The sequence below is a fragment of the Agelaius phoeniceus genome, chromosome 31, assembly GCF_051311805.1.
Source record: "Agelaius phoeniceus isolate bAgePho1 chromosome 31, bAgePho1.hap1, whole genome shotgun sequence".
Classification (NCBI taxonomy): domain Eukaryota; kingdom Metazoa; phylum Chordata; class Aves; order Passeriformes; family Icteridae; genus Agelaius; species Agelaius phoeniceus.
Genome location: NC_135295.1, coordinates 959,711 through 971,692, shown reverse-complemented (window position 1 = coordinate 971,692; position 11,982 = coordinate 959,711). Strand labels below are relative to the sequence as shown.

Genomic DNA, 11,982 nt, shown 5'->3' with positions numbered 1-11,982 from the left:
CATGGGAACGGGGCTGTTGTCACGGGTAGGAGGGGTGTTGCCATGGAAACCGAGGGGTTGTTACCATGGGAACGGGGAGAGGTGGGCATGGAAACGGGGGCTACAGATGCCATGGGTCTGGGGGGCTGTTACCGTGGGAATGGGGGGGTGTAGGCATGGGAATGGGAGGGGCTGTTGCCATGGTAACGAGAGGGCTATGGGCATAGAAATGGGGAGGGGGCTGTTGCCATGGGAACAGAAAGGTGTTGTTGCCATGGGACTGGCGGGCTGAGGGCATGAGGACAGGGGGCTGCTGACATGAGGATGGGGGACTGTTGCCGTGGAGATGGGATGCTGTTGCTATGGGAACAGGGTGCGTGTTGCCATGGAAACGGGGATGCAGTTTCCCTGGGAACAGGAAGGGGGCGCTGTTTGCGGCGGTGCAGCGTAATGACGTCACTCGTGTCACCCCAAGTCCCTGCGGAGGGGCTCTGGGGTTGTCGGGGTGACATCTGTGGGGTCACGGTGCAATGTCACTGTCATATGTGGGGACAGCGTCACCCTCAGTCACTCATGGCAGACAGGAGCACAAGAACAGTTCTGCGTGTCCCCATATCCTGTGTGTGTCCCCATGTGTCCCCTGTATGTCCCACATGTCCTCTTGTGTGTCCCCATGGGTCCTGCATCCTCTGTGTCCATGCCCTGTGTCCCCCGTGTCCTCTATGTCCCTGTCCCTGCCTGTCCCCATGTCCTGTGTGTCCCCTCAGGGTTATGGTCCAGGTGCAGCAGCCCTCACCCCAACCCTAAGCTCACCCTAAACAGCACCCCAGGGACACCAGTTTTCCCCAACAGCAGCACAAGGCGGTGACCCTAAATTTGGGACAGCCCCAAAACCCTTCAAGCAGCACAACACAGCAACCCAAATTTTGGGACAGCCCCAAAACCCCCCCAGCAGCTGCAGGTAGTTACCCCAATTAAAAAGCAGGGATGATGTTTGTGGGCTAGACACTTGCAGGTGTTGGGGACTGAGAAGTTTTTGGGTTTTGGTTTTTTTTAGGTTTTTTTCAGGGCTATTTTAGGGGTTTTTTTGGTGGGAGGTTTTAAGGAATTTTCTGGGAATGCCAAGTGGCTCCTGCAATCTGCTATCAGGAGCCTGGGATGGGGAGTTTTGTTAACCAGGGAAAAGAGGCAGAGTTGGTGTTCAGGGGCCTGTGGCTTAGAGTGGCCATGGCTGTGCCCCACCCTTGTCTTCAAGGAGAATTTTGGGATCTCCTTCCTGCCCAGGTCTCCATTCCCCAGCTGCTCTTGCCAGCTCAGATCCAGCAGGGGATGAGCAAGAATAGAGAAATCTGGACCCCTCCAGAGCTGCCATTCCCCAGGACAGGAAGCCCCTGGATGTGCCCCCCTAGGACAGTGTGACAAACGTGACAAATGTTTCCTCTTCCTTCTGCTGCAGGAGAGAGGAAGTGAAAGTGTTGGGGAGGGCACAGTTGGACACCTCCGTCCCCCACAGCCTCCCCAGCCCTCCCTGCAGACCCCTCACCCCTGCTTCCCCCCACCCTGGGCTTCCCCCAACCCCTTCCCTGCTCAGGGATCATCAGGGCACAAACTGGGGACTTGTGAAATTGAGGGGTAAAATGATGGAAATGGAAATAAAGAGAGGGAAAAGTCACTGGGGGTGTGGGGACACAGACCCAGAGCACATTGGAATCTGTCTGGGGTGAGCCCCTGGCTGCCAGCACCTTGTGGGGGCTGTGCTGGGCTCTGGGTCACCCCAAAAGCTGAGGCACCCAGGGAAGGAGCTGAGACCCACAGGCCCACCCAGCCACTGCCCGTCCCTGGCACCTTCATTTCCCTGAGAACCGAAACATGGGACCCCCATTCCTTATGTCCCACCTTGCCTGGGACCCCTATCCCAGTACTCACATTCCCCAGGATCTCCATGGCCCAGCACCCCTGAGATTCTCCTTCCCCCAGAACTTTGATTCTCCCAGGACCCCCATTCCCACGGGACCCCCCCATTCCCCCAGCACCCCCATCCCATGACCCCAAATCCCTGGAGCCCACGTTCCCCTGGCACTCCCATCCCTGAGTCCCCCCAGCCCTGGGCACCCCCATTCCTATGGCACCCCCATTCCCAGGGACCCCATCCCTGGGACCCCTCATTCCCCTGGACACCCATCCCTGAGCCTCTGAGCCCCTCACTCCTGGGAACCCCCTGTCCCACTGTGTCCCACCCAGCCTTGTCCCCATCCTGTGCCCAGTTTGTGGCCACCCTGCCCCCACCAAGGGCCACTTACGCATGAGGGCAAGACCTGACCTGGCTTCCTTCCCCTTTAGCCAAAAAGCCACCACCCAGGGGACAGCCACCCCTGGCAGAGAGTGACAGCCAGTGCACATGGCTGGGGACACCGGGATGGCCGGGAAGGTGGCGCTGCTCCTGTGGGGTGAGTGCCCCGGACACGGGCCTGACACCCTGGGGATGGGGAGGGGAGGGGGCACAGGGGGGCTGTGGGGTCCCCTGAGGTCCCCAATGCCAGCAGTGCCAGTCCATGGTACCCACAGTGGACCTTGGTGTGACTGGGGATGTAGGGTGGCTTTGGGGACAGGAATAGGGGGGCAGGAGTTTGGGGATGGGGATGTGGGGACAGGAATGTGGGGACTGGCACCTTTGGGCTCAGGTAGCTCTGGGGATGGGGACAAGGGAACTGGGATGCAGGGACAGAAGGGGACAAGAACGGTGAGGATGTGGCCATGGGGATGGGATCACAGGGATGGGATCATGAGCTGGTGGGGGTGACCTGGGCCAGCATGGGCTGTGTCCATGGTGTCATCATGCCCGGGGTGTCCCCAGTGTCCCCATGTTCTGCCTCAGCCCAGGGTGGCCTCAGTGTCCCTGTTCCCAAGGTGTCTGTGCCACAGGGATTTGGTGCATGGGTGGCTGTGACACAGACATGTCCCCCTGCCTCACCAAAACTTTTGGGGACCACACAGACACATTTTCCAACAAGAACTGCTGTCCCCACGGGGACAGTTTGGGGACAGCCCCCACTCCCTGTATCCTGGTGCTGCTGTCCCCATGGTGCCACCCTCACCCAGCCCTGTCCCTTCTCCCTTCCAGCCCAGACCCTCGGCCTCGCTGGTGAGTCCTCGGGGGATGCCATGGCCCCACCCCACTGTCCCCAGCCCCACGCTGGCCCTGGCAGGCTGGTGTCCCCTGTCACCCACAGGTGCCCAGTGCTGGCCCTGGCAGGCTGGTGTCCCCTGTCACCCACAGGTGCCCAGACCACCCAGCTCCTGGTGGAGCCCCCCTGGAGGCCGGCGTTGCTGTGGGACCGGGTGACCCTGACCTGCCAGGGCTTGGGGACCGCCGGTGACACCACCTGGTACAAGGACAGGCGGCGCTGGGGGCAGGAGGGACAGGACCACCTCAGTGTCACCGAGAGTGGCATCTACACGTGTTACAGACCCGGCACTGGGCGCAGCCCCTCCGTGACAGTCTCAGAAGGTGAGGGACGTTTGGGTGTCCCCAGGCTGGCACCCACGGGGACCCTGAGGGCTCTGGGTGGGCTCCGCTCCATGGGTCACCTCCTGTGTGACCAGAGCCCATCCCCTGCTCTGGGGACATCCCAGTGTTGGGGGATCCCAGTGCTGGATTTGGGGACCCCTGGTGCGCTGGGTGTCACCCAATGGGGGGTCCCGGTGCCATCGGGTGTGACAGGACCCCTCTGTCCCCAGATGATCTGGTGCTGCAGGTGCCGGTGCGGGCGCTGCTGGAGGGGGACACGGTGACACTGCGCTGCCGGGGCTGGCAGAACACAAAGGTCACATCGGTGTCCTTCTACCGAGAGGAGACAGAACTGGAGAGGCTCCGTGATGGCCCCGAGCTGTCCCTGTCCCCTCTGCAGCAGAACCACAGCGGCCGCTACAGCTGCAGGGGCCAGGTGGGATACTGGGGGTGGAAGGAGTCAGTGCCAGTGACAGTGACAGTGCACGGTGAGCGCCCCACAGCTGCCACCCTGACACCCCCACAGCCCCTCCCCAGGGATGCCGGCTCACAAATCTCCCTCTCCTCTCCCTCCCAGAGCTCTTCACAGAGCCGGTGCTGGTGCTGCAGGGTCCCCCCGAGCCCACCGAGGGGTCCCCCCTGACTCTCAGCTGCCTCAGCACCCCCAGCCCCCTGCGGCCCCGAGCCCCCCTCCTGCACGTGTTCTACCGGGACGGGCAGGTGGTGGGGGGCCCGCAGGGGTCCCCACAGCTGCTGGTGCCCGCCCTGGGGCTCTCCCACTCGGGGGATTACGGCTGTGAGGTGCGATCCGAGGGCGGGGCCGTGCGGAAGAGCAGCGCCCGGCTCCGCGTCACGGTGCACAGTGAGTGCGGGGATGGGCACGGGGAGCCCCCTCAGCCTCCTGGGATCCCCTGCCTGGGCACCCCCATGTCCCCCTGACACCTTTCTTGTGTCCCCCCGCCTCTGCCCTGTGTCCCCTCACCCCTCCCTGATGTGACCCCATTGCCAACATCCCCCACCACACCCATTCCTCCTTGTCCCTGTCCCCCCACAGTGGCTGCCAGCCCCTCCCTGTGCCCTCAGCCCTGCCTGTGTCCCCGCAGTGCCCGTGGCCAATGCCACCATCACCCTCAGCCCTCTCTCTGTCCCCACAGCGCCCGTGGCCAATGCCACCATCACCCCCAGTCCCCCATCACACCAGGTGCGTGCAGGTGACCCCGTGACCCTGCGCTGCTCAGTGCAGGTGGGCTCAGCCCCTGTCACCTTCACCTGGCTGCACAACGGGTGGGAGGTGGCCCAGGGTCCCCTCCTGGAGCTCAGGGACACCGACGTGGGACATTCAGGCACCTACCAGTGCGTGGCCACCAACCAGCTGGGAAAGGACGGGCACCGCGTGTTCCGGGCACTCAGCCCTGAGCTGGCCCTGGAGGTGACACCTGGCTCACCCTGGGTCACAGGTGGGGTCACATGGGGTCACCGGGGTGTTCAGGACCTCCAGGGTTCCAGGTGACCCCAAGGTGTCCCCTCTGTCCCCAGCAGTGGCTGTGAATGTCGGCAGGACCCTCCTGTTCCTGCTCTTGCTCCTGGCTGTCATCGGGGGCTGTCACTGGTGGCACCACCGGGGTGGGTGACAATGGGGGGGCACGAGGTCCTACAGGAACTGGGGGGAAGCCCCACACACTGGGGGGGCACTTGGGGAATCACCCAAAGCTCCTGACCTGGAGGAAGCTGAGCCCCCAGTGACCTTTGCTTGGGGTGCTCACAGGTTTGGGGACATTTTGGAGGGTCCTGGGCTGTGCCAGGAAGGGCCTTGAGGAATATTGGGGTGACTCTTGCATCTCCTGGGGGCTTTTAGGGAGGTGTTGGAGAGTTGTGCAGGGATGTCGAGAGCTCTCCAGGGATCCTGGAGCTGTTTGGAGGCTTCCCTGCATTTCATTCTTGGGGTTTTGGGGGCTTGAAGGGTGCTCAGGGGCTGTGTGAAGAATCAGGGTCCCAAGGCAGTTCAGGGGTCCTGGGGAGGGGGTTGGAGTACCTGGGTGGCTCAGGTGTTCTGGGGCTCCTCAGGGGTGGTTTGGGGTGCAGGGGCCTGGGAGTCCAGTAGAAATCAGTGTCTGGTGGGGGCTCAGGGGTCCAGTGGGCATTTAAAGGTCCCAGGTGGGGTTGGGGCCCAGGGCACCCCATGATCACCCCGTCCTCTTTTTCTTGCAGCTCTCAGGAAATCCCAGGACAGGTGAGTGGGGAGCTCCAGCCATGGCTCTCCTTGACCCCCTCAGACCCCCCCTTATCCCCACAGGGCCCCCCCCAGAACCCCCTTATCCCCTGGAGGAGGGGGAGGGGCTGGACACCGAGGGGGCAGGGGGTGAGTCTGGGGGATGGGTGGGGACACGGACATGTCACCCATGGGTGTCACCCCCAGCCAGGTGTCCCTTACTGTTCCCCCCAAGGACCCCCAGGTGACCCAGGCAGAGCTGCCAGGACCACACGGGCGACTGCAGGACACCAGTGACATCCACGGGAACGTGTTGTGACACTGGGGGACACTGGGAGTCCCCATCCCATGGCTCCCATTGTGGCCCTGCCTGGGGTGATGATCACGAGTCAGGGGGGGCTGCACAGGGCCCCCAGTGCTCCCCTTTCCCCCTCCCAGTGCATCCAGTACACCCATGGCCCCCCAGGCTCCTCCCAGTGCCAGGGGGCACAGGAGCCATTTCCTTTGTATTTGGTCCAAAATGCAGCTTTTTGGTTAAACTGGCAGAGATGGTGTTTGTTCAGCTTTGTGGGGGTTTAGGAATGGGATTCTCCAGTTCTGGGCTGTCACTAAAAACCAGGGGCTGCTGCCCCTCTCCCTCCCCGTGGAGGCACAAAGATCCCAAAGGGCTGAGAGAAGAACAATTTCCTGAAACTGCAACGAGAGAGAATAAAACCAACAGCAACAAGGTTCAGAGTCCAAAGGGTCACAAAAGGAACGATTTCCTGGGAAAGCCCCCAATAAGTTCCTGGTGGGGCTGGGCCTAGGAGGGGGCTCTGCTGGCTCTGCTCCGGGCCCTGCGCTCCAACTGGGCAAAATATTTGTCAGGAATTCCGGTGGCTCTGCAGAGGAAAGAATCCATCAGGCTCCCGATGGAAGGGCCCGTTAGCCGAGGATGCAGATGGAGATGAGGGGTGGGACACCAGGAGGGACTCAGGGAGCCCTGAAAGCAGCACAGACAGCCCCTGACCTGAACTCCTGCAGCTTCTGCTGCCTGAGCTGGGCGAGGCGCTGGCTGTGCTGCCGGATCTCCCGCTGCAGCCGCCGGCCCTCCTCAGTGACAGCCGCCCGCTCCCGCTCCCGCTGCCGCTGCCGCTCCTGGATCTGCCGCCGGAGACCTTCGGCATGGCCGCGCTGCCGGAGCTGCCTCTGCTCCTGCTCCAGCTTCTCCCGCTCCAGCTGCTCCTGAAGGGCCCTGAGGGAGAGCCGGGCTGGCTCAGTGTTGAAGATTGCAATGCAAGGTGTTTTTTCCATTGCCATCTGCATGGCAGATTAGCTTTGTCAAGTGGGCAGTTTGCTTTATCTCTCTCTTTGAGTGACCACATTCACACCTCCCTGGGAGGGGACACTGCTGATAACAGCTATGGAATGTCCCTGCATGGCTGATAAGAGCTATAACATCCCATTGGGAGATGCCCCGCCCAGAGGGAGGAGCCAAGCATTGCTACCCGGATATAATCCAGAGGTTTGAAGACACCAGCACGGCTTCTCCACGGGATTCCCCAGAGGAACAGCAGCAGCCTCTCCTTCCACTGGATCCTCAGAGGAAGAATCCATCCTTCTCTACAGGACCCCCTTGCTCCAACAGAACCACCCCTGACATTGCAGGAGGGCTGCAGCCACATTTCCAATGGGACTGCCACCAACACCCTGACCCACAGGGTGTCAGGCTGGGTTCTGACTCTGTCAGTGTTGTTCTAGTGCATTGCATTGTTTATTTTATCCTTTTTTTTTTTCCTTTTCCCTATTAAAGAACTGTTATTTCCTACTCCCATATTTTTGCCCGAGAGCCCCTTAATTTAACATTTACAGCAATTCAGAGGGGTGGGGAGGGTTTACATTCTCCATTTCAGGGGAGGCTCCTGCCTTCCTTAGCAGACTCCTGCCTTTCCAAACCAAGACACTCAGGGACCCTGCCACAGCCCCCCACACCTGGCACAGCACCTGGGCTGGCACTGGAGCCCCCAGAGCCACCAGCTGGAACTGGGAGCCCCCTGGCCACCAACCACAGCCATCCCTTGGTCCCGTGTGCCTCACCTGAGCACCCTCTGGAATTCCTGGCGGTCTTGCTGCACCTGCCTGGCCAGGTACTGCTCCTTCTGGGCCACCTGCTCCAGCTGGTCCTGCTTCAGCTGCTGCTCCAGCTCGGCCTTCTTCCGCACCTTCTCCAGCTCCCGCCGCCGCCACTCCCGGTCTGCGACCTCTTGGTTCCTCTTGGCCCTCAGAGCATCCTGCCCAAACAGGGGACAGTGCTGGGCTTCCCTCAGGGGCACCTATGGAAGCTCTTGGCCGTGGCTTTGGCTCTGCCAGCACCACTCCAGGACATCCCCTGGCTCCAGGGGCTGGTCCTGCAGAGCCCCCACATCCAGGGGTGCTGCCCCTTCGCCAGGGTGGTGACAGGGACGGGGCAGGGGAGCACAGCACCTGTGCCTGGGCCACTCACCTGCTCTGCCTGCCAGGCCTGGGCCCGCTCCTGTGTGGCCCTGAGCCGGGCCAGCTCCTTCTCCTTCTCCAGACGCAGTTGGTGTTGCTCTGCCTCCAAGGCAGCCTCGCGCTCCTACGGGGGACAGAGTCCCAGGGATGGGACTGAGCCCCAGGGATGGGACTGAGCCCCAGGATGGGACAGGGCCCCAGGACAGCTCCTGCAGCCCCTGCCCACCCCACCAGGAGCCCACTGCTCTTACAGCCTTCTGCCGCTGCTGCTCCAGCACCCGCTCGTCCTCCAGCCTCTCCTGCTCCCGCTGTTGATCCTTCAGCCTCTGGCTCTCCATGTTGAAACGTTTAATATCAGCCTGGATTTGCTTTTGTCGCTCCTGTTTCTGCTCCCAGGCCTGGAAATGCCATGCAGGGTTGGAGACCACCAAGGTGAACGCTCCTTCCTCCTCCTCAGTCAGGGCAGGGAGGCTTTGGGTCACCTCTTCCCAAGGGACCAGAGCTCTGATCCTGCTGGCTGCTGTCCCCACTCCCTGAGTGTGGCTGATCCAGCTCTGCCAGGTGGAAACCTCCCTGCACCCCCCGTTCCCTGCTCCCACCTTCAGATCCTCCCTCTTCATCTGCTCCAGCCTCTCCAGCTGCCTCTGGCCCTCCTGGTACAGCTCCTCAGCCCTCAGTGCCCTCTCCTCTGCGTTCTGCTCCATCTGTTTCACAATGTCCTGCCGGGCTCTGGGAATATGAGAAGGGTTTCACTCCATCCTGCTCCCCATTGTGGGAACACTGGCATGGACAGGGCTGGTGTGGTTGGAATGGGCCAGATGCCTCCATGGGGAAGAGGGAGAGATGCCCACCTCATCAGCTCCTGCTTCCTCTGGCGCTGCAGCTCCTCCTGGACCTCCATGCCCTTCTCCCGCTCCATTTCCATCATCTTGTCCAGGCGCTTCTCCTCCTCCGCCAGTTCCTTGTGCATCATCCTCTTCTCCAGGACTTGCTTGTCCCAGATCATGCTGCACTTGGCATTGAGGAACAGCTGTGGGGACAGGAGGTGTCTGTGGACACAGGGAGCAGGGAGGGCCAGGGAAGGAGAGGAAGAGCCCAGGAGCACGAGGAGCAGGGGAGGCTCAGCAGTGCCAGGTGACAGGGGAGCGCCTGTTGTAGACATCTTTTATGGAAAATCCTTTCCTTAGGATTTTTCCTCCTGAGAAGCTGAGAGGCCTCAGGAACAAAATGCAAACAATGGTTATCTGCTGCTGTGGAATGCAACAGGTGCATCTGGGATTGGGCTCATGTGGTTGTTTCTAATTAATGGCCAATCACAGCCCAGCTGGCTCGGACAGAGAGCCCGAGCCACAAACCTTTGTTATCATTCCTTCCTATTCTATTCTTAGCCAGCCTTCTGATGAAATCCTTTCTTCTATTCTTTTAGTATAGTTTTAATGTAATATATTTCATAAAATAATAAATCAAGCCTCCTGAAACATGGAGTCAGATCCTCGTCTCTTTCCTCAGCCTGAGACCCCTGTGAACGCTGTCACAAGCGCGGGCCCTACCGTGTTCAGTTCCCGCACATCTTCCTCCTGCTCCAGCCTCATCCTCACTGCCCGCTGCAGCAGCTTCTGCTCCTCCTCCTCATCTCTCCAGCAGTCCCTCTTGTCCTCCAGCTCTGCCTTTCTCTGCTCCTCCATCTGGGCCTTTTTCAGGGCTTCCTGTGGGGACAGGGAGTGCTGCCCAATCCCGGGCACCTTCCCGAGGGCTCGCAGGGGTCACACTCCAGGTGCTGCATTCCCGACACTGAGTGGGGACATGTGGGGCATGGCCATGGGCACCCTTCCCCACACCTCTGGGCAGACATCCCATGCCGTTGGAAGTGCTGGGCACAATTTCAGGGGTGCTGCCCAGCTCTCAGAGGAGCCCTGAGCCCTGCAGCCTCCCCTGTGCCCCAAAACATTAGGGACAAAAGGGTTGAAGCCACCACCCCTGGAGCCTGCCAGGGAGCAGGAAAAGGGGGAAGCAGGAAGTGAAATGCCTACAAAAGCAGCGTCCTGTCGGGCTCTCAGGGTCTTCAGCCTGTCCCAGTGCTCCACCTCAGTCAGGGCTCGAGATGATTCCTTGATCCTCTCGTATTCCTTCTCCCCAATGATGAGACAAGGCTGGGGCTTCTCCTGGGGAATGCTGGGGAACACAGGGAGAGAGCTCAGTGGCACGGAGACCCCAACAGGTCCCTGTGCTCCCTGAGCTGCCCACCTGGCCACCAAGCCAGCCCAGAGCAACGAGGGAAGTGCTGGGGAAGCCGTGGGGACCCGGCTCTCTTGTTTTGGGGTGAGGCAGGAAGGGAAAGTGTGGTGAGAGTGGCACCAGGCTGGGATGCAGGGGGCACGATCCCCAGGAGTGGTCAGAGAGGTTTTGGGATGCTGCACTGACACCTGCTGGGCCCCCAAAACCCCTCAGGGCTCAGGCACAGCCTTACATGAGCTCCCGGATCAGGTCCTTGGTGATGACTTGGATGGTCTTGAGCTTGGGCTTGAAGGAGAGCAGCTCTCGAGGATGTTTTGGCACATCCTCAGAGATCACGACAGGGTCGCTGGAGCCCGTGACCTGCCGAAAAGAAAAGTTTGAGGCACCTGAAGCCCTCCGCCCCACCTGGTGCTCCCTGGACACGGAGAGATCCCGGCAGGAGCGGGCGTGTCAGGGGCACATCCAGAGGGGACAGAGGGGCCGGGGGTCAGCGGGAGGAGCTGGACATCCTGCGGGGTGTAGGGGAACTGGGGAGCCTGGGGGAGCCATCGGGACGGACGGACTGAGATCCCGGCGGTGAACGCTGCAGACGGCGGGCGAGGAGGGACCTCCGGGAGGAGCCCCGGGCACGGAGGGACCGGGATCCTGTGCCGGCAGTCGCGGCTGCCATCGCGGGGCTCTCGTGGCTATCGGTGCTGTCCTGCTGTCCTGGACTGCGACAGCGTGTCCAAAGCCACTGTCGCGGTGTTGCCATGGCAACGCCCCAACAGCTCGCAGGGTGTGACGGGCCGGGGGGGGGGGATTGGGGGTGGTGCCTCAGGTGGGAGGGGCGGGGCTTAGGCTGAAATAGGCGGGGCTTGTCGGAGCTGTGTCACCCGGTGTGCTCACACTTGTCCCATGTGGTGTCCTCCTTGCAGACCCCCTTAAAGTGCCCCTAAATGAACGCGACACACGCGACTCCCAGGGGGTCGTCACCAGTCACGGCCCCGCCCCTCCCCATAAGCCCCGCCCCGATGTTTGCCCCACCCTTTCAAGCACCGCCCCTCAGCTCAGTCCTGCCCCTCCACCCCAGCCCCGCCCCCTCCGCGCCTTTACTCTTGCCCCGCCCAAACCACGCCCCTTGGTCGTGGTCCCGCCCCTCCACGCTGCTATGGGGTCTCTGCATCCCCAGACCGGGGTCCCCCCCCTTGTAACCCAGCAGGACCCCCCTGCTCTCCCCCAGCCCCAAATCACGACCGTGGAAAGAAGAGGATCCGTTTATTGGGGCACAGGGGCTGCTCCCCAACACGCTGGGGGGCCCTCCAGCAGCCCCCAAGGCACTGCGGAGTGGTGGGGTGGGCGCAGCGGCACCGCACCCACCCAGCCAAATAATAAAAAATTACTTTAGTTTTGACAAAACTGGGGCCGGGGGGCGCCCGGCTGGTCCACGGCGGGGGTTAAGGCAGACAGAGGCCTGGGGGGTCCGGAGGGGCTCAGAGGGTTCGGCAGTCCCGGGCCCGGCCGGCGCGGTCGGACAGGCGGGGCCGCCTCACCCTCATTCCTTCCGCTGGGCTCCTACAGCGCAGGCTGGGCGAGGGGG

The 11,982-nt window shown here is 61.8% G+C and overlaps 2 protein-coding genes across 2 annotated transcripts; one reads left to right on the top strand and one right to left on the bottom strand.

Moving 5' to 3' along the window:
• Positions 1-32: 32 nt before the first annotated feature.
• On the top strand, positions 33-6,007 carry LOC129132079 (Fc receptor-like protein 4). Its single transcript, XM_077192179.1, has 10 exons — positions 33-81; positions 1,264-2,426; positions 3,101-3,121; positions 3,257-3,487; positions 3,718-3,975; positions 4,065-4,349; positions 4,642-4,944; positions 5,024-5,110; positions 5,696-5,717; positions 5,932-6,007. Exons 2-10 carry the CDS (start codon positions 2,378-2,380, stop codon positions 5,942-5,944), a joined length of 1,269 nt encoding a protein of 422 aa, XP_077048294.1. The 5' UTR covers positions 33-81; positions 1,264-2,377; the 3' UTR covers positions 5,945-6,007.
• Positions 6,008-6,365: 358 nt separating this feature from the next.
• Positions 6,366-11,173, bottom strand: LOC129132249 (cilia- and flagella-associated protein 45-like). Its single transcript, XM_054651290.2, is given in 12 exon segments — positions 6,366-6,577; positions 6,706-6,930; positions 7,773-7,966; positions 8,179-8,292; positions 8,420-8,566; positions 8,768-8,897; positions 9,020-9,198; positions 9,719-9,874; positions 10,199-10,340; positions 10,636-10,793; positions 10,796-10,941; positions 10,944-11,173. Coding segments are annotated over 12 exon segments (1,884 nt in total). The 5' UTR covers positions 11,158-11,173; the 3' UTR covers positions 6,366-6,498.
• Positions 11,174-11,982: the final 809 nt, after the last annotated feature.